Below are 25,844 nucleotides of genomic sequence, written 5' to 3'. Positions count from 1 at the left end.
AACAAACAACCCAATCCAAAAATGGGCAGAAGACCTAAATAGACATTTCTCCAAAGAAGATATACAGATTGCCAACAGACACATGAAAGAATGCTCAACATCATTAATCATTAGAGAAATGCAAATCAAAACTACAATGAGGTATCATCTCACACCGGTCAGAATGGCCATCATCAAAAAATCTAGAAACAATAAATGCTGGAGAGGGTGTGGAGAAAAGGGAACACTCTTGCACTGTTGGTGGGAATGTAAATTGATACAGCCACTATGGAGAACAGTATGGAGGTTCCTTAAAAAACTACAAATAGAACTACCATACGACCCAGCAATCCCACTACTGGGCATATACCCTGAGAAAACCATAATTCAGAAAGAGTCATGTACCAAAATATTCATTGCAGCTCTGTTTACAATAGCCAGGACATGGAAGCAACCTAGGTGTCCATCATCGGATGAATGGATAAAGAAGATGTGGCACATATATACAATGGAATATTACTCAGCCATAAAAAGAAATGAAATGGAGGTGTTTGTAATGAGGTGGATGGAGTTAGAGTCTGTCATACAGAGTGAAGTAAGTCAGAAAGAGAAAAAACAAATACAGTATGCTAACACATATATATGGAATCTAAGGGGGGAAAAAAAAAAAACAGGTCATGAAGAACCTAGTGGCAAGACGGGAATAAAGACACAGACGTACTAGAGAATGGACTTGAGGATATGGGGAGGGGGAGGGGTGAGATGTGACAGGGTGAGAGAGTGTCATGGACATATATACACTACCAAATGTAAAATAGATAGCTAGTGGGAAGCAGCCGCATAGCACAGGGAGATCAGCTCGGTGCTTTGTGACCACCTAGAGGGGTGGGATAGGGAGGGTGGGAGGGAGGGAGATGCAAGAGGGAAGAGATATGGGAACATATGTATATGTATAACTGATTCACTTTGTTATAAAGCAGAAAGTAACACACCATTGTAAAGCAATTATACTTCAATAAAAAAAAAAAAAAAGACTTTGATCTAAGAGTCATACCTTGTTTTTTGGTTATTGGTATAAATCCGATGTCTAAGGAATCGCAAGGAGAAACTTTTATATTCACCATCTTCCTTTCAGGAACGTTGGAGAAACAACAGTGTATCTATAAAATTAGCTTCTGAAGGTGGACAAAATTACAGAAAGTCTGTTTTTTTGTGTGTGTGTGAAGCTCTAACTTTTAATTAATAAAATAATGTTAAGGATAGTTGCTTTTCAACCTCAGCTGCTCCTGAAGATAACATGAACTTCTTCCAACACCATTTATGTACTACAAGGAAGATAAATCTGTTTTATAATTTTACTTATAATTACAATTATTTCTCTTTTTTTTCTCTCTAGCTTCTTCACAAAATAATTGATGGCATTTGTGGCCGAACTTATCCTCTCTACCAGGATTATCACAGTGTTTGGGATTCAACAGAATGGATGCATGTTCTAGAAGACATTACCAACTTTTTCAAAGCTGTAGTTGGTAAAAATTTATCTGATGAAGAGGTAACTTCATTCCAAATTTATATACCTTATGATAAATAATAAATAATTTGTGTTCAGATTTTTTTTTATTAAGTTGGTCTTCAGGGCACTATGTAAAACAAGGGCCATCATTATTAAGTGTATAATAGATAACAATAAAAACCTCCTAATTGTAAGTGGAAAATCTGTGCAAGTTCTGGATTTTTGTAGTTTTGTTTTTGGTTGTTTGTATTTTTTAAAATTGTGAAACATTTAAATCATATAGAAGAAAACTGAAAGTTATATAACTGACATCTGTATTCCCATTACCACAATTAAACAGTTGTTAAAATTTTATTTTATGTATTTCAGGTTTGTGTGTGTTTTAGAAACAAGGCATTACAGATACACATAAATATCACCCTCCCCCTAGAGATTACCACTTGTGAAGTTGTGTGCGTGTTTTGTATTCTATATTGTGTGAATATTTGCGTCTTTAAGCAATATATACAATTATTTGAGCTGTTTAAATGTGTAACTTGTAAATGGTAATGTTTGTATTCATTTGTAATTTTTCTGCAACATTGCGTTTTAGATTTACCAATAGTTCATAAATGTAGATCTGGTTTATGTGTTTTAACCCCTTGTAGTATTTGATGATAGGAATTAGTAGGACTTATTTTTCTATCCCCCTACTGATGAACAGTTGGGTCATTGCCTCTTTCATTATTATGAATAGTGCTGCTACAAACATTTTGTGTGTGTCTTTTTGTACACACATGGGCCAGCTTTTCTAGGATAGACATCTTGAAGTGAAATTGCAGGGTCATGGGGTATCCTTCCATTGAATTGCTTTTGTACCTTTGTCAAAAGTCATTTGGGCATGTTTTGTGTAGGTTGCCCACTTGGGAAAAAAAATGGAGTTATGTATGTTTGTCATTTTGATTCAATGATATTCTGAATATGAGTTCTTGGATATATGTATTTTAAATATCTTTTATGTTGCTTGCCTTTTCAGTCTCTTAATAGTATCTTTTGGTGAATAGAAGTTCTGAATTTTAATCAAGTCCAATTTGTCAGTATTTCTTTTGATGGTTAGTGTTATTAATGCTGTGTTTAAGAAATATTTGTGCCAGAGCCATGAAGATGTTTTTGTATGCTTTCTTGTATAAGCTTCATTGTTCTAGCTTTTACATTTATGTCACTGATGCATTTTGAATTAATATTTGTGTATGAAGTAGGGGTCAAATTCAAATTTTTCCCTATGATATCCACTTGACCTAGTACCATTTATTGAAATGACCATCCTTGCCCCATAGAATTGCTGTGCAGCCTTTCTCGGAAATCAGGTGACCATATATGTATGGTTCTCTATCTGGACTCTTTCTACTCCATTAGTCTGTTTGTCTATGTTTGCCCATACTGCAATGTCTTAATTATTGTAGAATTAAAGCTATATTACATTAAGTTTTGATATCTGGTAGTAGAAGAGCTTCAACCTTGTGTTTCTTCAAGATTGCTTTGGTTACTCTAGATCCTTTGTATTTTCAGGTGCATTTTAAAATCAGCTTGTCAGTTTTAACCAAAAAACCTGCTGGAATTTTGATGGGGAGTATTAGCTTGGGCTGCCACAACAAAATACCTTGGAGTGAGTAGCTTAAATAACAGGAATTAATTTCTTGCAGTTCTAGAGTCTAGGGAGTCCAAAATCAAGGACGGCTGATTCTGGTCCCTGATGAGGGCTTTTTTTCTTGCTGCAGATGATTGCCTTCTCGCTGTGTCCTCACATGGCTGTGGGAGTAGGGGTGGAGACAGAGAGCAAACTCTCTGGTGCTTCTTATAAGGACACTAATCCCATCATGAGGGTCCCACCTTCATGACCTCATCTAAACCTGATTACCTCTCAAAGGCCCCATTTCTCGATATCACCTTGAAGGTCAGAGTTGTAACATGAATTTTGAGGGGACATTAAGTGCATAGCATGGGATTGCACTGAATCTCTAGACTATTTTGGAGAGAATTGACATCTTAACAGTACTGAGCCTTCTGATCTATGAATAATGGTATAACCTTCCACTTATTTAGATTAGCTTCAGTTTTGCTCTAATATTTTGTAGTTTTCAGTGCAGAGGTCTTGCAAATATTTTGTTGGATTTATTTCTAAGTAACTGATGTTTCTGATGTTCTTTAATTTTGCTCTCCAATTGCATATTGCTAGTATGTGGAAACAATGTTGATTTTTATATACTTACTCTGTGTCCAACGATCTTTCTAAATTTATTTACTATATATAATGGTTTATAAATTTTTTTGGATTTTTTTTGTATGCAATCATTTTCTTTTTCAATTTTAATACCTTTTATTTCTTCCCCCCCCCCCCCCTTATTGCACTGGCTAATACCTTCAGGACAGTTTTGGGGGGAAAAAAAAAGCAGTGCCTTGTTCCTGACCTTACAGAGAATGTATGTGTTCACTATTTCACAATTTAGTGTGTTAGCTGTATGATTTTATGGGTATCCATGATTAGATTAAAGAAGCTTCCTACAATTCTTACTTTGCTGAGAATTTTTATCATTAATAGGTATTGAATTTTATCAAATACTTTTTTCCTGAATTTATTTATTATTTTCACCTTTATTTTGTTAATGTGATGCCTTGCATTGATTTTTGAATGTTAAACTAACCTTACATTGCCAAAATAAACTCAACTTGGTCATGATGTATTATCTTTTTGTAATGTATCTTTTGGTTTGATTTGCCAATATTTTGTTTAGGATTTTTTCATCTATATTTGAGTGATATTGGCCCATAATTTTTTTTTTCCTATAATGTTTTTGTCAGAATATAAAGTTTTATTCTGGTCTCATGGAATGAATTAGGAAGTTGTTTGTTTTGTTTTGTTTTTTTCCTTTTTCTCTGAAAGTGTTTATGCAAGATTTATTTCTTTTGTCACTTAGTACTGTGTTACCATGTTGCTTAATTTTCAGATATTTGGAATTTTTTTTCAGTTATGATTTAATTACACAGTGGCTCAAAAATATAAATAGTATGGTTCCAATCCTTTGAAATCTGTTGTGATTTGCGACATGGCTCAGCATATGGTTCATTTTCGGGGATGTCCCATATACATTTGAAGATAATATGTATTCTGCAATCGTAGGGTGTAGTTTTCTATGTGCAGTTAGGTTAAGCAGAAAATGTTTTTCAATGCTATATTTTTACTGATTTTTTTGTCTCTTTCTATCAGTTACTGAGAGGTTTGTTAACATCTCTAATTATGAAAGTTGATTTACCCATTTCTCTTTTTCTTCCAAGTTTTGGTGCTTTATATATTTTGAAGCGGTGTTATTAGGTGCACACAAATTTATGATTGTTATGTATTTCTGTTGAACAACCCTTTTGCTATCCTGCTCTATTTCTTAAAGTCTATGTTTTCTGATATATTAATATAGGTATACCAGCTTTAGTGGTTTCCAAGTATATTCACTTTTATTCTGCTTCATTGGTCAGCCCTTTTTACTTTCTATTTTGCAAAAATTTGTTAAAACCTCTTGTTTATTGGTTATGCATCCTTATCTTATTGTTTCATGGTTATAAAAGTTTTTTTTTTTCATTTATTGATACTACTATTTTAAAGGGTATGTGAAAGGAGAGTGTGACTGTTGTTTATATTTTAAACAGAAAGGCCCTAAAGATGCTCAGCATCACTAATTATTAGAGAAATACAAATCAAAACTACCATGACGTATCACCTCACACCGGTCAGAATGGCCATCATCAAAAAATCTACAAACAATAAATGGTGGAGAGGGTGTGGAGAAAAGGGAATCCTCATACACTTTTGGTAGTAATGTAAATTGATACAGCTGCTATGGAAAACAGTATGGAGGTTCCTTAAAAAAACTAAAAATAGAACTACCATATGACCAAACAATCCCACTACTGGGCATATACCCAGAGAAAACCATAATTCAAAAAAACACATGCACCCCAGTGTTCATAGCAGAACTATTTACAATAGCCAGGACATGGAAGCAACCTAAATGTCCATCAAAAGAGGAATGGATAAAGAATATGTGGTACATGTATACAGTGGAATATTACTCAGCCATAAAAGGGAGTGAAATTAGGTCATCTGTAGAGACGTGGATGAACCTAGAGAGTGTCATACAGAGTGAAGTAAGTCAGAAAGAGAAAAGCGAATATCGTATAATAATGCATATATGTGGAATCTAGAAAAGTGGTATAGATGGTCTTATTTGCAAAGCAGAAATAGAGACAGAGACGTAGAGAACAAATGTTACGGATACCAAGGGGGAAAGGGGTGGGGTGGGAGGAACTAGGAGACTGGGATTGACACATATACATTATCAGTACTATGTATAATATAGACAAATGATGGGAACATACTGTATAGCACAGGGAATTCTGCCTAATGCACTGGGGTAACCTAAATGGGAGGGAAGTCCAAAAGGGAGGGGATATCTCTATGTGTATGGCTGATTCATTTTGTTGTGCAGTGGAGGCTAGCACAACATTGTAAAGCAACCATACTCCAATAAAAATTAATTAAAAAAATAAACAGAAAGGCCCTTTCACTTATTTTCTAACCATCTGTTTTTATTTTCATAGATATCTCAGCAGTTGGATCAGTTGAATTCATCTCATCAAGAAGCTATCATGAAATGCTTAAAAAGTAGGAAAGATGAAATCAGGCAGGCTCTGTTGGAAGAAATAGTTGATATTTCCTCTTCACAGCTACAGAATTTTGATTGGCAGTTAAAGGTGAGAATATATTTATTAGTATTTATGCTTTTTATTTCATTTTTTGAATAGATTTATTTTTTGTAATATTATATATCTAAAATTTCTGTATTTTTGAGAATACATTTTCCTAAAAATGTATCAAAGATAATTAAAATTACATCTTTTGTGTTAACTTGGGCATCAGTAAGTGCACTGCAGACGTCTAAACCATGTATAATAAATTACAAGTATAATAAATTTAATTAAAGCTTTAAGTCATTAAAGGACTAAAAGTCATGTAGATGAAGGAATAGATATGTGCTCTGTGGCTCTGGCAAATAGGACAAAGGCTAAAGTATATGATTTGTAATAAGATAGGTTTCAATTCAACCTAAGAAATAATAATTTAACCACTATGAGTATCTGAAAATTATCTTAACCTCCTTTTGAGTTAGCACACTCCTTCTCATAGCTGGTACTCAAGCATAGGCTGAGAAACCACTTGTTGGAAATATTGAGGAAAATTATTGATGAGGCGGACAACCTGAAGGTGATGCTTTCTCAGATATTATGGGTCCTGTATTTTGGAGAGAGGATGGAGGAGCTACGTGAAGGTTTGTTTGGTCCTGTAGTGTATGTACCACAAGGGAGATCCTTTGAGGTTGGTTGTCAGGGAGGGAGTCCTTTACTATTGCCCAAGTAAATTTTTGCAAGTGGTAGCACTCCAAAATTCAGTTATTGTGGGGTTACTGGCTCAGATTTTAGGAAAACTGAGTTTCTCTTTGCCATCTGCCAGTGAAGCTATGATGCTTGTTTCAAAAAGCTTTAGTATCGTAAACAGTTGGTTCTTCCATTTCCTCTAGACAGAAGGTAGAAGAGATAAAAGTGTCAAATGTTTTTGTTGAGTGGCTTTGATCAAAGATGGTATCTTGATAACATTTTTCAATAGTTTAGTAGAGAGTTAGCTGCTCATTATTTAAGCATCTTAATTTCTGAGAGTTACCAGTGTTTTTAGTTTTATCTTTGTACACGGACTTTCATCCTCTTGTTATCTTACACTTCTTTAAAATTCTCTGTTTCTTGATGCATTGGACCCATTCAGTACTTCCCAGCCATAACGCTGCTCTAGATTTCTACTCCTACCATAAAATCCTGACTGGTTGTCTTTTTTCCCTAAACTACTTTCTCTCTTTTCTTTTTCTGTTCTTCAGATATATGCTGGTTTGGCATGGGTTTAATTTCTTTTATTCCTTTCACATTTCCCTGTACTTCATAGCAAACAGGAGTACTCTTTTTTCTTTAACGTGTTGTTTGTAAGCTCTGATGCATATTTAATATATTCCTTTTTAATACTACTTATTAATTAGTATTTTTCTCATTTTAAACAGCTTGCACTTTCTAGTGACAAGATTGCTACACTACAAATGCCACTTTTAAACCTTCATCTAGATGTAAAAGAAAATGGTGAAGTCAAGCCGTATTCTGTTGAAATGAGTAAAGAAGAGCTGCAGAATCTAATAAATTCCTTGGAAGCAGCTAATAAGGTATGTGTTTTAATTTTTTTGTATGGTTCAAAATATTTAAGTTCTGATTGATACCATTAGAGCAATATAAGAAAAACTAATCATTTATGTTTAATATTTCTTTTGTTCCTGATATTTTATGTCAAGCACAGAAGATACTTTGTTGATATGTTCTTCTCTAGTTTTAGATATTACATTAATTATAAATTTAATTTACATTAATAGAACATAATTTATCAAGTAGTTATTTTTTTAAAGAATACCAGCTAGATTTGTTTTGCTGCAGTGCTCATTAATGGTAAAAAAAATTTTTTTAACTTGGAGTTGTGAAATTAGTTGATTCTGAAGAATCTAATAAATTCCTTGGAAGCAGCTAATAAGGTATGTGTTTTAATTTTTTTGTATGGTTCAAAATATTTAAGTTCTGATTGATACCATTAGAGCAATATAAGAAAAACTAATCATTTATGTTTAATATTTCTTTTGTTCCTGATATTTTATGTCAAGCACAGAAGATACTTTGTTGATATGTTCTTCTCTAGTTTTAGATATTACATTAATTATAAATTTAATTTACATTAATAGAACATAATTTATCAAGTAGTTATTTTTTTTAAAGAATTAACAGCCAGATTTGTTTTGCTGCAGTGCTCATTAATGGTAAAAAAAATTTTTTTAACTTGGAGTTGTGAAATTAGTTGATTCTGAAGACATTTAATGATTAAAAATAGTTAATTATCTTGAAGAAAAGATTGTCTTATTTAACTGGACAAATGATAGAAAATCGCTTTAAGTACAGGAGACAAAATATGGTTTGTAGTTATTATGACAAAAATCAGCTTGAGACAAAATAGAGCTAATGAAGGACCAAAAGCTTTACATTTACAAAGGAACGGCTAAGTAACAGTAACAATTCCGAGTGTTTAACTAATGTGAAAAATAGTATTTAGACAGTAGAAACTGCTGCCGTGAGGAAGACATAAAAATAATTCCCTACGTTGCGTATGTTCCTTTCCTTGTTGCCGAGCGTCGTCTCTAGTGATCGTGTCTCAAGGATTAAAGTCAGTCATTCTTACCAGCCTCTCTTGCCACTAACCCATCTTCTTGGCTCGATCTTTTTGAAACTCTGGTATACTTCATCTTCCCTCCATACTCTGCAGTCACTCGGCCATCATGGTGCCTTGATGACTGGTCCACATGCCCAGTAACAAACTGGTAGCCTGGCTTGCCTTTGGATGGGGCTACAAGTCTGAAGGGGTGTGTGACAGGGCCTGGTGTAAATGTTAGATGAGTCTGAACCATGGATCCTGGCAGACCTGTGCCTTCTGTGCATTGTACTTGTTGTCAGTTCTCCAGCCCCTTCTTCAGAGATTTCAGAGCATCTCATTCAGCAGATGCTGGCATCATTCTGGTATAACCTGATTCCCGCCCTTCCCTCCCTTTGTGTTTTAAGGTGGTCCTGCAGTTGAAATAACTGGAAATGATGAATACCAACATTATCGGATTCCACTGCTACAACTGATATGGCAGAGTGAATACCATGTGTTAGAAAACCTGCAATATACTCTTATGGCCCGCTGAGAAAGCAGCAGTGTTGAGATTACAAAGACAACAATTTATCAACTTCCCTAAAGAACAGGAAATTATATGGTTGACAAGAAATGCATAAAAACATGAAAGATGAAAAGGCTATAATAGCAGTTTATATTTTCATAATGACTGTTTTGCTTCATTTATTAAATATTTGAGAAACCTTTATAGATATACAGTTTTATTGAAAGCTAAAAGTAGGCTCTAAAGTAATGTAAACTTACAAGCACAAATATACTTGAATATTGCTTAAAGAACTATGTGAATAGCAAGGATGTTTATTATGGATATATATGGTTAATTTGTGATATTTTTAAAAAATAACTTTTAAAGAATGTATAAGCTACATCTGTAACTCAGGAGATTCCATGTTTTTCTCATATTTCAAAGGAAAGTTTATAAAACGTAAAATTTCTTAGAGAAGTGCGCCAGACATGAAAAAACACTAAATTTGTGTGAATGATTTTGAGTTTTGAATTCTAGAAACTAAAATCTCATATTAGAACATAGATAAAAATGAAAATAACACTGTAACTTCTGTATTTCTGTGTCTGATCAGGAGAATATGCTCTGATAAAAACAATACATGTCATTGCATAGAGTATACATTACTATCAAAATGTCAGCTAAGACTGTATATAGACCACATTTGTTGTAAACTCTTAATTTGTTATAAATTCTTAATGAAGTTTTGGATGTTAACAACTTCATTGGAAGACAGACCATTTTTAATTTCAGTTACCTTTAAAAACAAGCGTTTTGAGCAAATAAAAAATATTTTATTTTTATATATTGCTTTTATTTCAGATGACTTTCTACATAACTCAATAACACATCATTGGTGCCTGATTTTTGCAAGATTTATAACTTATTAGAGCATCAGATTATTATTCGAGGTGTCCCGAGCATTCCCTCTTATTCTCATCATACAGGTGAGGGTAGGCTTGGCGAGATTAATAAAAGTGAGTGCAGTCTAGACGGTGCTACTCAAAACGTGTCTGTAGGCTAATGCCACTCTATGAACTGTTTGTTACAGCTTGGTGATTGCTTGGTGATTACATGTGGAGCTTGTGCCAGAATGTTCATCAATATACTGCTTTCTTCACTGAGAAGTTTTGGCCAGGAAAAAAAAAAAAATCAGCTGAACTAACCAGCGTGCTTTGGGAGGTAGTTGTTTTACCTTCTTGTGCAAATTCCTTGTCGTTGTGGACCAGTAACAGTTTGTAGGAGAGCACTTTCAATAATACTGATGTAGGGTCCTTCAGAATTTCAACCCTCCACGAAGTCCTTCCTTTGAGAAGGGAAAAACCTTCCTCTACTTAGTCCTTCTCTCACTACATTATTACTACATTACCATATGTAAACGCTTTATTGAAATCTGACTGATATAAACTGCACATATTTAAAGTGGGCAGTCTGATCAGTTTTGACATCTGCACACCCATGAAGGCGTCACCTCAAGGTGGTGAAAAACCAGTCACTCCTGAAAGTGTCCTACTCGTTTGTAATCCTTACTCCTGCGCCCTTTCCCCCCAGACAACCACTGATCTGCGTCCTGCCATTATAGATTAGTTCCCATTTTCCAGAGTTTAATATAAATGGAATCATACAGTATGTTCTTTTTTTGTGTGATCTGGCTTCTTTCAGTATTATTTTAAGTTCATCCATGATACTGCATATATCAGTGGTTCATTCCTTTTTATTGTTGAGAAGTATTCTGTTGTAGAATTCCACCATCATTTGTTTATCTGTTCACCTGTTAATGGATGTTTTGGTTGTTAAGTTTTTGGCTGTTACAATACACAGAATGCTATGAACATTCTTGTATATGTCTTTGTATGGACATATGCTTTCTTTTGGAAGTAAATACTTAGGAGTGAAATGGCTGGATCATGTGGTAGGTGTATGTTTATCTTTTCAAGAAACTGCCAAACTGTATTCCAAAGTGATTTTTACCATTTTACATTCCATACCACAGTCTGTGAGAGTTCCACCTCCACCTCCTTGCTAACACTTGGTATGGTCAGTCTTTCTAATTTCAGCTGTTCTTAGGTGTGTTGTGGTATCTCATTGTTGTTTTAATAATATTCATTTCCCTAATGATGTTGAGTATCTTTTCATGTGCTTATTTGCTGTCTGTATATCTTCTTTGGTGAAGTGTCCAGATCAGTTTCCCATTTTTAAATTGGATTGTTTTCTTACTTCCGAGTTTTGGGAATTCTTTATATAGCCTGGATACAAGTCTTTATCACATATATGCCTTGAAAGTATTTAAATATTCTCTCCTAATCTGTGGCTTATCTTTTTTTTTTCTTTTTCTTTTTCTTTTTTTTGTAAATAGTTTATTTTTTTAGAACAGTTTTGGATATACAGAAAAATCAAGCAGATAGTACAAAGAGATCTCATATACCCCACATCCAGTTTGCACTGTTATTAACATATTAGTATGGTACATTTGTTATAATTGATGAACTAATATCAATATATTATTATTAACTAAATTCCATAGTTTATTTAGATTTCCTAAGTTTTTACCTAATGTCCTTTTTCTCTTCCAGGATTCCATTTCATATTTGTCATGTCTCCTTAGGCTTCTCTTGCTGTGATAATTTCCCATACTTGTTTTTGATGACCTTGATAGTTTGAGGAATATGGGTGAGATATTTTGTAGGATGCCCCTCTATTGGAATTTAATATTTTTCTCCTGTGTATACTGGGCTTGTGGGTTTTGGGCAGGAAGATCACAGAGGTAAAGTGCCATTTACATCACATCATTTCAAGGGTACAGACTCTTAACAGTATTTATGACTTGACATTGAACTTGATCACCCGGCGGAGGTAGTGTTTGTCAAGTTTTTTCACTGTAACGTTATTCTTTATTTCTCCTTCTTCCATACTGTCCTCTTTGGAAGGAAGCCACTATGTACAACCCAAACTTAAGGAATTAGGCTCCCCCTCCTTGAGGTCCGAATATTTACATAAATCCTTTGGAATTCTTCCACATAGATTTGTCTCTTCTATTTATTAATTAATTTAATCATTTATATAGTATGGACTCATGGATATTTATTTTATACTTTGGGTTATAATCCAGTATTACTTATTTTATTACTTAAATTGTTTCAGCTTTGGCCATTTGGAGCTCTTCACTTGGCTCCTTTGTCCTTTTGACATACCCCTGTTAGTGGAGGTGGATTTTATTTATTTATTTTGTATTATCTCCTTAACTTTCTGGCAATACAAGATGCTCCACGCTCATCTTGTCAATTTCCTTCCCAGTCCTAGAATCAACCAGTTCTCCAAGAAGCCCTGGTTCAGTTTATTGAAGAATGGCATTAGAAACCAAGCTGGGTGTGCTCATTGTTTTTTTGGGCCCTCTCAGCTGACCGAACAAAGAAATCCATGCATGTAAACTAACCTTTGTATATACACATATCTATAAATACTTCTTTATATAATCATCTGTATATTAAGCTGCACGTGAGTTCCTCCTGATGTCTCCAACTCTGCTTCATTACACAGGGATCATTCTAGCCTGCTACCCTCCCTTATCTGTGAATTCACATTCCAGCAGTGAGAAACCTGAATCCCACCATTCACCATCCATTTACTTAATTGTTCAATTCCAGAATATATATAGCAGTCCAAATTGTTAATCTGTACCCCTGTGGGGGAGGGGAAATTTTTTTTTTTTTCCCAGGAAGGATTTATTCCTTTTGCCTTTAGTCTCACAGACTCCACTCATTTCCAAGTTACTTGGGTCAGTACCTCTTCTCCCCACTCCCTTCATGAGGTTGTTTTATACATTTGTAATACAGTGAGATTTTTTGCCATAATCTGTCTTCCTTGCTGGGATCCCCCAACTTCTTAAATTTAAATTTGCATACATTAAGGTGTATTCTTTGTGTTGAACAGTTCTGAGTTTTGACAAATGCCTAATGTCATGTTGTTGGGGGAGGTCATCGAGAGGATGTGACCAGCTGTTGACCCGTGAGCTGGACCCTGGCAATAGGAGGCTCCTTTGCTCCCTCCCCCGTCCTTGGAATGTGCATTCCACTTGTTTTTTCCACTCCCACAGCTGCCCCAAGGATCCTGCCCGGAGGTGATAATGTGGTATTGAGACTCTCTGGACTGTATATGTGACTGAATCCAGTTAAGGCTTCTATGTAAACTTTTAAGACTTGGGTGGGTTGGTGCAGAGATCTACTTGTCTTGGTGGCCGCCCAAGGCAAGTCTTGGAAGTTGCCTTGCTTGTTAAAACCACTACCTACTAATCTGGAGTGGTTCACCTCTCGCAGGGCAAGAGATCCTTGCCCTGCATGGATGGGGGCTGGTTTCAGATTACACTTGGGAAACTCTGGGGGTTGTGAACTAACAGATGTACTGACTCCACAGAATAGTTCAACACCCTAAAAATCCCCTATGCTTTACTTAATCATCCCTCTCCATCTTCCCCTGAACCCCAGACAACTAGTGATTTTTCTTAATGTCATTATAGTTTTGCCTTTTCCGGAATGTCGTGTAATTGGATCATGTAGTGTGTAGTCTTTTCAGACTGGCTTCTTTCACTTATCAGTATGCTTTTCTTCCAGGTCTTTTTGCTTTAATAACTCATTTCTGTTTTCTCTCTGAGTAGTATTTCATTGTATAGGTGTACCACCGTTTATATTCACCTGTTGAAGGAAGTTGGTTCTTTTCATTTTGGGGGCAATTATGAATAAAGCTGTTGTAACCATGCACAGGCAGGTTTTTATGTGGACATAAGTTTTGAAACTAACTGAATAATACCTAGGAATGTGATTGTTGGATCGTTTTGCACAACTGTGTGTGTGTTTTTTTTTAATATATTTATTTTATTTATTTATTTTTGGCTGTGTTGGGTGTTCGTTGCTTCGCGTGGACTTTCTCTGGTTGTGGAGAGCGGGGGCTACTCTGTTGTGGTGCGCGGGCTTCTCACTGCGGAGGCTTCTCTTGCTGCAGAGCACGGGCTCTAGGTGCATGGGCTTCAGTGGTTGTGGCACGCAGGCTCAGTAGTTGTGGCTCACAGGCTAGAGCACAGGCTCAGTAGTTGTGGCGCATGGGCTTAGCTGCTCTGCGGCATGTGGGATCTTCCCGGACCAGGGCTCGAATCTGTGTCCCCTGCATTGGCAGGTGGATTCTCAACCACTGAGCCACCAGGGAAGCCCCAGTTTTGCACAACTATGTTTAATGTTGTAAGAAACTGTCAAACTTTTTCGAAGTGGCTGTACCACTTTGCATTTCTTTCTTTTTTTAAAATTGTGGCAAAAAACGTAACATGAAATCTACTCTCTTAAATGTTTGTCTGCAGTACAGTATTGTTAACAGTATTGTTAACAATGCATGTACATTGTTGTGCAGCATTGAAACTCTATCCATGAACAGCAGCTCCCTATTTCCCCCTCCTCCAGTCCCTGGCAATCCCCATTCTGCTTTGTGCTTCAAGAATTTGACTACTTTCGATACTTCTTAAGTGGAATCACGCAGCCTTTGTCCTTCTATAGCTACCATATTCCATATGCTTACCATAATGTCCTCAGGATTTCCCTCTTTTTTTTTAAAGGCTGAATAATATTCCATTACATGTATATACCACATTTTTTTTTAATCCATTAATCTGTCAATGGACATTTAAGTTGTTTTCACCTCTTGGTTATTGTGACTAATGCTTCAGTGAGCACAGGAGTGCAAATAATCTCTTCGAGAGCCTGTTTCCAATTATTTATGATAAATACCTTGAAGTGGGATTGCTGAATCACATGGTAGTTCTATTTTTAATATTTTGAGAAATCTCCATACTGTTTTCCATAGCCATGACATCATTTTACATTCCCACCAAAAGTGCACAAGGGTTCCAATTTCTCATATTCTTGGGTGGTACTAGTGACAATACAGATACACAAACACCTACCTTATGTTAGCTTCTTCTTATTTACAATCCCTATAGCAAATCCTAAAAATGCTATGTATATATTTGTTACTTTCTAATTTAAATAAGACTGGATGGCCATTTCTTTCTCCTGTTGTATAACATAGCCTTCTGGAAAGAGTAGCCAAGTGTAGGGTGTCTAAACCCCTGGTAGCTCTGCAGGCCAAGACTCTGATGATAAAGTGCAGATTCCCCGTTATATTGCTGGATGAATGTTAAAGCCATCTCTAGGCTGGAATTTAGACTCTTATTGAAAAGCTATTCTACTAATCACCAATTAACGGATAAATGAGCTTCACACCTTTTGTCTGTTCATTATTTTATTGTCAACATATTATTTGTGAAGGGAGAGAATGAGCTCAGAGTTTGGAAGTCTTCAAATTAGGAAAGACTGACAAATAGGCCAACTCTACTATTCATATTTACAGTGGAGATTTTTAAAAGAAATATGACATAATGCACCTCACAAATGGATGCTATTAAAGTCCGTTTTAGGCATCATTTTTGAATACAAGGAAACTTCATTTCTTCTATTTTTATTCCCTAATATATAAACACTCCATATGTTCAAATGTTTGTAAGGCATGTTATCTTAAAGAATATAAAAAAAAAAAAAAATCAAAGTGGTACAGAAATAAGCTCCTGGAAGAGTGCTGGCATTTTTCTCCCAATTGTTGGATAATACTGCAAAGAATTTCTTCCAAATAAAGGGATTTTGTTTTGTATTAAATTTTATAATAAAAGCTCCCAAATGAAAGATTCAGAATTCTAAACATTTTTAAGGATTATAAAAAGATATGCCTGAAATCTTGCATGTTTTTAAACATAGTACAAAGTAAGCTTTTTATATGTAGGCATTTTTAATAAAAAAAGTTTTATTTGTGTTTTAGGAATAAACAGGCTAACATAAATTGTACGTATTTACAGCAATAAACTACATTTCAGAAGCTGCACAACGGCTTTTGTAAGTATAGCTGATGGTTTTTGACACCAGCCTTCAAACATGTTTTCTTTCTTTCATTTGCTGCAACATTTAAAATCTTGTAGTACCAAAGCAAAGAAAACAGCAACTTATTTTATAGCAAAGCCACACTATTAACAAAATATTGAGTAAACTACAGTCCCGTGAGTGCTAGGGTATGAGACTGTGAGTCCTGAAATCGAGAGCACAAGCATTTCTTGTGTCCATACCTGATTGCATGTAAGTTGATTTTGCATTTTACGAGAATACATGATTACTCAATGAATGATGAGTAGAAAAAAGGCCATGAAGGGTAAAAGGGTCAGTAATCAGAAGACACTGAACAGCTTCTTAGTCACTGATTCACTGCTAAACGGGAAATCTATTTCTTCGTTCATGTGTATAAATCACAGTCTCCAGGCTTCATGGATTTTGTCCACAGATCATTTTTGAGATAGCAAAGGCCTAACGTCAAATACTTTAAGCATGTAAAAAGGAATTAATGAAACGGTTAGGATATTTAATCAAATTCCTAACAGAAAGGGTACAAGTCAAGCATACTGTATGAAATTTTGATTTCAAATGTAAAAAGCAACTACAGAAAAGCACAAGTTTCATTAGAGAGAACAGCAGTTTCAATCAGAAAATACAGTATATACTGATACAAAATAGAAAGTTGGATTACAAAAGTAAGGAGTCTACCTTTTCTTTCTTGGCATTGGTTAAACCTGTCTCATTTCATTAAAATTTCTGTAGGTTTCTGGAAATACTCATTCTTGCCCTTGAGCTTTTTAGTGGTCTGGTAGGTATACAAAAGTATTATCTGCTTATGTAAGAAAGCAAATGCTTATGTCAAAAGAGCAAAAGAACATTAATATATTGTAATTTATGTACCTTTGTAATTAAAGGAGTTCTGCCTGCTGAAAAATAAAGAGGGGAAAAGGGGTATTTTATTTACAAGAGCTGTGTAATACCATTCAGGATATGAATTAGCTAATTCACGTTTAGTAGGAGGGTAATAGACAATTCAGCAAAATGATTAGTGGAGATTAAAAAACACAAGGAACAAAACACTTAACATCTTCTGACATATTTGGTGAATTTAGCATAACGGATTTTGAGAGGCAACGGAAGGTATGAATTTCTGTGTACAGGTAGCACCTGTTTTTGAAAGATCCAGTTATGTAGTACAGGGTGCTGTGAATTAAAATAGCAGGAGACTGGTTTGGAAAGTTCAGCTAATTTTTGGATTCAATCAAGTTTTAGGTGAGGTGGTAGCCAAAGAGGTGTTCCATTGCTGGCAGGATAGTAATATTCCCAATCTTTAGCCTAATGAGTCCTGCTTTCCCAAACCTCCTGAATCACCGTATAAAGATCTTTGCCTCAAGCTGAGTCTCCTTGGGTAAAGACAGAGGAGTGAAATAATTATTCAGAGATGATGGACAGCCAAGAGAATTTTTCAAGCAAGCCACCCTAACCCAGATGAGTTTCTCTCAAAGACAGTTTTATTTGTATTTATGCAGTATTAAAGTTTCCTCTTTACACTTCCATTAACCTTTTAAATGACACGACAACATTATTTCACATTAGCCATTAGGTTCCCATCACAATGGCACAAAATGCTGCCTAGTGTTCAAAAATAAAAAGCTTGTTTAAAGATGTCAAAAAAAAAGTTTGGTCCTTGTAAACATTTATACCATTTGGAATTTCCAAAACCCTCATGCAACCTTGACTTTGTAATAATGCCACATGGTAGTTTTTAACAGGAGGGTTATTGGCCCTCTCTAAAATAAGGAGTTGAGCAACACAGTCAATGAATATATGCATATCTAATCAGGAGTATGCCATACTTAGAAGAGTCGTGGGTGTTCTGAATATGAAATATCACTTGTGTATATGGTTCTGTTTTCCACAACACTGCAGTGAGTTAGAATAATCAAGGGGCTTCCCCCCAGATGTCTCAGTGGCATTGTTGCAAAATAGAAAATAGTTCAAGCTTTATCCAGTGAGTATTTCAAAAAGATGTAGGAAACAGATTAACATGAAATTGATTCGCTTAAAAAAAGAAAAAGCAGATACACTGCAATTCAATGTATTTGGGGAAATATCAAGTAGAAAAATACGTTATCTAGTAAAACTGGGGTGGCTGGTTGCCACTCTGAGGTAAGGCTTGCAAATGATATCTTTTATGCAAATAAGCAAATAATATACATGACAGGAGAACAGGGAAGTTAGCAACTGAAAGGAGAGGGGCAGAAAAGGTATTTCTTTGTACATCTGTTTTATGCAGTCTTGAGGGACAGTGGTGAATGTCAAGAACAGCCCATCCCCCTTAGATAGTTCTAAACCTTCTATTTACTTCTGGGCAGAAATGAAATTTGGTGTGCCATACTCTCCAGGAGGATTCTCATAGAATTCACACTGGAGTGTTCCAATTATGCAGTGTAGTCCCAGCTTCAAGAGTAAACGCCCAGTAGAATCTAGATCCAAAGGCTTTTAACAAGGCAAACTTGGGTAAACGAGGGAAAAATGAAACTTTAAATAAAACAGTTCCTTCTTCCATAGAGGAAAAGCAGTAGTAATTAGCATGGCAAGTCCAAGTCTGCTAGACTGGCAGACTCTAGAATGGTGGTGTTAGGATTCAGTTTGTGTAGTCATAAACAATGGAAAAAATCTCAGTGACCACTCGGCACAGACCCTAACCTGGGATCAGTTGTAACTCTAGCTGCATTTAAAAAAATCCACTTAGAGGTTGCAGACATAAGCTCTATGGGGCTAAAATAACTTGGGGGAGGGTAGCGGGAACACCTGCCTCACAAGGTATTATCCATAATTCTGAAAGTAATGTCCATTATGGACATTCTCTGTTGCTACATTTAGCAACATAGATTATTCAATCAGCATGTACAGACTCTCTACAATGGACAGAATAATAGATGCTTTGGGCAATGCAAAAGAATTAGAAAATGGGGCATTTACCCTTAAAGACCTTACGCTTTATTTAGGGAGGCAGAGCATCTATTTGCAAAACTACTGGAAAATACACAAATGAAATAACTATCTTTGGACAAAATGGCCACAAGAATTGAGGGTGAAGGGGAGAGGGAGAGTGAAGAGAATGAGGGAAGTTTGCTCATGATGGCTTTTTGGCTGATGTCGGCCGGATTCATACTCCATTAGGGAGGAGTTAGGAGGAGGCTGAGCTGGAGATAAAATGTAAAAATTCAAGCACAGCAACGAGAACATTTTGGGATGATAGGTGGCCGCTGCAGTGGAAGGGTAGGGAAAGTGTAAGGATTAGCTTGCTTGAAGCTGAGTGAGGGGAACAATGAGAAATGAAGTGAGCACGAGTGATGGAGAAGACTGAGGTCAGTCATGAATAAAAGATTCATAGGGAGCCAAGATATTTTCTCCAAGGTGTTAATATTAGCTTGCTAATATTTCCCATATCCTCCAGGTATGGGAATCATGAGACCTCATAATTAGCGTGACTATATAACTCGTTATCTAAATGGACAATTTTGAGAGTGAAATTATCTATTGATAATTACACACTGGCACTATCTCAGGCAAACTGGGGCACACTTCAGGCTATTTAGATGTTGTACAAGCTACTCCTTCTACACTTTCCCTTAAGAGAGTAGTGAAAGACTTGTGTGTGGAGGATGGAGGAAGGATGGAGAAGGATTACAAAAAAGAGCAAGAGTGTTTACTGGGCACAGCATCGAGATATTGGGAGAGGAAATCACTCTCTTTTCTCCTACTCTCCACTCATCTTTGAACTACCCACAACCTGGATCATCAGGGTAAAAAGATTAAATCCAGGCAGTGTAGTAGAGTGGAAAAAGCTTTGCCTTTGGAGCCAAGAAAAACTGAGATTGAATACTAACTCCATCACTGACTAATTATCAGATCTTGGGTAAATCATTTAACCTATTTGAGCCTCTATTTCTAGATACTGGTATTGTCATCTTAACTTCACAGCATTGTAGTGAAGGTCAAACCAGGAAATAATGTGTGGGAAAGTGTTTTTTGATGCCTTAGACCAATGTGTGACAGTCATCGTTGGATATCTACCCAAAAGCCATTCTTCCCTCTTTTTGTTAACATATTCCCCACCCCACCTCCTTTTTTCCCAGACACTGGGCAGCTTGGGGTTAATGTTGTGAGCCAATCATGATAACTCCATTCCTCTTATCAGAGGCTGGTTCAGGAATGGATGTGTTATCCAACCCTGGCCAATGGGACAACAGAGAAGACTGTTGAGGGAGTTTTTTGGGAAAGATGTCCTTGCTCTTAAAAAGAAATCCAAGGCAGGGCTTTCCCTTATTTCTTCCACTTGATATGAGTGCATAAGTGTAGCCACTTTGCAACCATAATGGCTGCTGATAACATACAGAGTTAAGAACTGGTTAGGGAAGGGACGTGAGTCCTGAATGACATCATTGTGCTATTGAAATAATTAACCCAGTAACTACGCTACTTCTAACTTACTGTTATATGAGATAACATTTTGATTGTTAAAGTTACTTTTAGTTGCATCTTTTGTTACTTGCACTTAAATGAATCCTAATTGATATACATATTAGTAAGTACTAATCTCAACTTGGTGAAAATTTGAAGACTTAGGAATGCTTCCTCTGTTTTGAAAAAGATGAAATTAAATATGAAACCATCTCTAGGAACAAAGTGTGGGAAACCAGAAAAAGAAAACTATTAGCTCACTACTTTAAGAGGAGTGATGAATACATCTGCACATAGGAAGGTTTTGTGGGGTATGTGAGGTCGAGGGGCAGAATATTAGGATAACTCTACAAAAAAAGAGACCATCCCATTCATAGACTGGCCTATGGTGGAAGGGAGGAATTTCCAGGCACTCTCCTAACAGTTTTGAATGGTCAGGGGTTCTCAGGAGAATCATGAAAGTTTAGAGATGGAAGGTATCTTTTAAAAAAGGAAAAAAAAGTTATGAACATCTGTGTGCAGGAATCTCATTAGGGATCTTGTTCAGACACTAGGATGCATCTTTAAAAATGTGAATAGCTAGAAATGCTGATTGCAATTTAATAAGTAAACTTTCAGTTTTGCCATAGCTGTGCCTAAAACATTTGACAGATTTAATGATTTAAGTGGGGGATAGGAGGAGGTGGGAGAAGCGGGGACAGAGAGAGTGGATAACAGACCTGGAATCTTTTCCAATAGATGGGTGGCTGCCTCTTGCCTGAGAGCTCAATCATACCTGCTATTCCCCTTACAGGACACAGGACAGTGGTGGCGTCTAGGATGGGAAGGAATATGCAAAGGCACTGCGATAGCATTTCTGCTCAGATGCTGCTTGGAAGTTGGCTTTTCCACTCAGGAGGGGCATTCCATGGCCATTCCTGACTGAGTTAGAGAGAATGGTCTAAGGGATCAACATCTTTCAGATATCTGAAAATAGAGACCACGATGATTATGTTATCTGAGACTCTCCAGTGCTTTTAAAGGGAAATATTGTAGTGTAGACCATTACTAAAATCATAAAATTTTTTTTTTGCCACTTGCCTGAAAATTTAACTCTATGTTCTCTGTATATTTTTAGAGGACTGTGAACAAGTTTTGAATTCAGTTCACTTTACACCAGATGGCTTACTCCCAGAGACATGCAACAAGGAATATTACTACATTTGTGGGGCTGTGTTAACAGAGGCCATGGGACTCCTGTATCTTTCTGGTAATCTCCTACACAAATGAACCTCTCTAAAATTCCCTTTGAAATTTAGTACTGGAAGGGAACTTGGAGGTCATCTGGTGGAATGTCCGTAGTCACACAACTGGGCTGTGATAGTGACAGCATAAAGCCCAGGTCACAAAATCCTAATTCCAAGGTGTCTGCTGTTCACTATAATTTCCTTCTCCCCACCACGCAGCTCATTTATAGTTAACTTTTTAAGGTTAAGCTGCACATTGCTTGGTATATGTTTAGAGAACTTTCTGTTCTCTAAATATAGAAATGGTGTCTGGAGGAAAAAGATGTTCCACATATTTTATAGGGGCAATTTAGACAGTTTGCCTTATGACCTGTCCAATTACTAACTATATTTAATGTCTGCTAGAAGGTTAAGGAGGAGTAGGTAGGGTAATGCATAGAAGTGGAAATCTGTAATAGGAACCAGATACAGAAAGGATGAAGTAGGTCAAGTTCCTAGAGGACAGTCTGTAACTAATGGTGTGCTGTGTAAATGATTAGCCATTCTGGGAGGAATAATAATAGATTTTTAAATGGTATACAATGAAGACTGAAGAAGTGCACAAACGAGTTTGACGAAAAAGGATTGATACAGTGTGAATTCACCACATTACAACTATAATGTAAGGAGATGGTCTTATCATCAAACTTTAGTGTAGATAATGTAATTTTCTTAGGTTTGAGCTTATGATTTTTATTTCCATTTCATTTTGAATTAGACTGGGAGGGAGAAGGTTTAGGTAAACATGTGTATTCTGTATAAGACACAGGAAAGCAGAAAAGAAAAATAACCCAAGGCAGTTCAGAAGAGGCTACTGTGATTATACAGTAGCTACCTCCAAAGTTCTATTAAAAGCAATAGGAGTAGGAATTTAGGGAAATTATTAAAATTCACTGTTTTTGTGGATTCAATTGAAGATATGCAGTATAAGTCCAAAGAAGCTTAAGCTTTCTGCTATTCATGGGCAAGACAGCTTATGAGGTTTAGAAATGAGAAAGGAAAAGTAAATGAATTGATTTCATTGGGTTAAGGCATGAGTCAGGATGATGTATGGTGCCAGGAAGGAATGAACACAAAAGAGGTAATCTATTTTATGTTGCTAAACTTGCAAAATGCATAAACATATCGTATTTGAATAGTTTTCACCTATAAAAAATTATATTGGAAAATGTTCCCCCTTCCCCGTTTTTCTTGAAAAGGAAACCCAGGGAGAAGTAGGAACCAGACAGCAATACTGATTGCTCTTATTTATCCTTTGGCTTCTAACTGGGGCTGTTTTAAGTTAGTGAATCTGTGACCCTGTGTACTTAAGGCAAATGCATAATGTTATTTGGCCTCTCTTTTATGAAATAATTTTTATTGATTTATTTTTCTGTTGTCTTCAGTAGAGAAAATGCAGGTATGAGAATGGTTTTCTTTGCCAACTGGTTCAGAAATATACCTCCTTTTCCCACACCGAATTCTTACTGAAGCCTTGGTGATGAGTGCCGATTGCTCCAGGGTGGGCAAAGTATCTAGGGGCCAATCAGGAATGGTTGCCAGTCCCTTGATGTACCAAGGACTTTTTGAAATAGGAAAAACGAAACAAAACAAACAACTGTTAGATCTCTTCAGTTCGAATAAGGAAATTCTTGCTTTGGAGAAATAAAAACAAACTCAAAACTATGCTTATCCTTCCAGGAACTTAGTATTTTCTGGTTTGCAGTTCTTCTATTGAAAAGGATTTCCTTTCAAATGTTTGTGAAATTGCAGCCTCTAACAGTGGAGTTTTCTGTCAGCTTAGTTGATTTCAGTTATCTGGAAAAAGCAGGATTTAAGCAAAAGCACAATGTGTTCTGGACCTAGAAATTGACTTGATTAGTTCCAACAGGGCTTTTTTCTTATTCAATTGATTGTGGACCCTAGTTGGCACATTTTGGAGCCAAAATGTCTTACAGTGATGGCTCCCTGCACTCTCCTGGCACTTAAGATGCTGGCAATAAAAGCCTTGCCTTGCTAAGTTCTTACCTGCAAGAAAGACATTGATCACTCTCAAATGTTGCTAAGAAACCAATCTATTTCCCTATTTGCTTGGAATTTCGGAATTTCTGTGGATACCATCACCCTCTCTGGGACTGCCAGTCTGCATGGAAACACATCTTATGGCATAATATCCCACCATTCTGAAGACTTTTTCAAGAATACCAGGACTTGGGAGAAATATATTTGAGAACATTTAATTGCCAGATTCTCTTTTAAGTTTAACTAGCACATACCAAACATATCCCAGGCCCCCAGTTGAAAAATACTTGTCTTAATACCCAGTCCATTTATACCAATACTTCTTTTTACCTTTCAGAAACGGTGACATGGTCACCTCTGGATCTTTCAGGCATGAATCAGCCAGTTGGTGTTATCAATGTCATTGGCTATCTCCTCCTTTTCTCCTTCCCATCGTTTGCGCACTTGACTGTTTACCCTGGTCAACCATCCATCCACTTCTATTCTTATTAGAAGTTCTGGGAAAACTTGTGGAAGGAAAGAAGGTACAAGCTAAAGCTATTGGTGCAAATGAAGCTTTGGATCCCCTGTGGATTTTGATCATGTCTTCTATTCTTGACCCCCTCAACAGCATGGGTAATTTGGTATCTGAATATATGAGTAGCCACATGTGACTGATAAAAACACGTCAAACTTTTCATGGCACAGTTCCAGGAGCAGCTCGTTAAGATTCCTGTCTCTGCTGGTGTGCTGTTCCTGAGCCCCACGGGTGTGCAGACTTCTTGGCAGCTCCAGTCCCTTTCAGTGGGGTTGAGGCATGAGGCAGTGATCACAGACACCTGGCAGAATTACACAACTGTACACACACAATGTCAGAGAAAGAGCAAGAGCTAAAAAAGATTCTGGTTTGGGTCCAAATCACTAGTCATTTCACTTCATGAATAAAAGCGAGTGCCTTGTAAGCTTACATTATTTACAATGCTCATATTTTTCAAACATCCACCCAAAAGCTGAGGACCACCACGCCACAGGGAACAGTTCCATGAACTATGTACAGAATTTACAAGGAAGTTTACATAATATTCTACATTCCATTAACAACTTGACCTCTGTGTTGACTGTTTGCTTTCAAGCAACAGATATTTTTGTTTGTTTTTCTGTCCTCCTCATCCCAGTAACTGCTGATGAACCAACATGAACAAATGCTTGCACATTCCTTTACCCTCCCTCCTGGGATAAATATTTGATTATATTTGTTTAGGGAAAAAAAAAAAAAAAACTGTGGCACATCACCCTTTGTAAAATACTATTCAAAATTGTCCATATAAGAAATCTTGGAGATCTTTTCCTTCTAACATTATAAATAGATCTTTTGTTTGTTTGTTTGTTTCACTTGGCAAATTTTGATGGAGCTCTTTCTGAAATGAATATTTATAAAGCAGTCATTGATTTTAGAAAGACGGAATTTGGTCAACATTTCTGTGTATTGTACATAATGCTTTTTAAGGAAAGCCTATCCTTGGATCCATAAACCAAACTTTATTCTCTGCACCACATTTTCTCTTTGCATTTTCAAGATCCTTCATTGATTGTAATGGACAATAAAGACGGTATATGTGAAAACACTTCAGTCAGCAGAACTACCAACGAGTCTGCTGTTTCTATTTGGCAATGGAGAGGATGGGGGCAACAATGCTGGATAATTCAAGCCAAAAATATGTCTTTACCTGGGTCTTGGCCTCACAAAGCTGGTGAGTGTAATGCACATGTCACCCCTGATATTTTAAGTCAAGAAACATGACTGGTTGGAATGAGTGTGAAGTCATCATTGTCAAATGAATGATGGGATTTCTGCTGGGTCTATACAGGTTAAGTCTAA

General features: G+C 36.3%; 1 protein-coding gene across 4 annotated transcripts in view; it reads left to right on the top strand.

Moving 5' to 3' along the window:
- Positions 1–25,844, top strand: part of COMMD8 (COMM domain containing 8) — a 57,161-nt gene that overhangs the window by 4,570 nt on the left and 26,747 nt on the right. For 2 of the 4 annotated variants that reach the window (XM_061191363.1, XM_061191362.1), the window contains exons 2-5: positions 1,376–1,531; positions 6,122–6,274; positions 7,624–7,779; positions 10,385–10,515. In XM_061191363.1, coding sequence (XP_061047346.1) covers positions 1,376–1,531; positions 6,122–6,274; positions 7,624–7,779; positions 10,385–10,498 — 579 coding nt within the window. In that variant the 3' untranslated portion in view covers positions 10,499–10,515. Of the gene's footprint in view, positions 1–1,375; positions 1,532–6,121; positions 6,275–7,623; positions 7,780–9,211; positions 9,889–10,384; positions 10,516–24,323; positions 24,847–25,844 lie in introns of those variants that run through there. The other 2 variants (XM_061191364.1, XM_061191365.1) reach the window with 2 other exon arrangements.

The sequence above is a fragment of the Eubalaena glacialis genome, chromosome 5 (genome assembly GCF_028564815.1).
Source record: "Eubalaena glacialis isolate mEubGla1 chromosome 5, mEubGla1.1.hap2.+ XY, whole genome shotgun sequence".
NCBI classification, from domain to species: domain Eukaryota; kingdom Metazoa; phylum Chordata; class Mammalia; order Artiodactyla; family Balaenidae; genus Eubalaena; species Eubalaena glacialis.
Note: the sequence above shows the minus strand (reverse complement) of the source record. Positions and strands in the feature narration are given on the sequence as shown.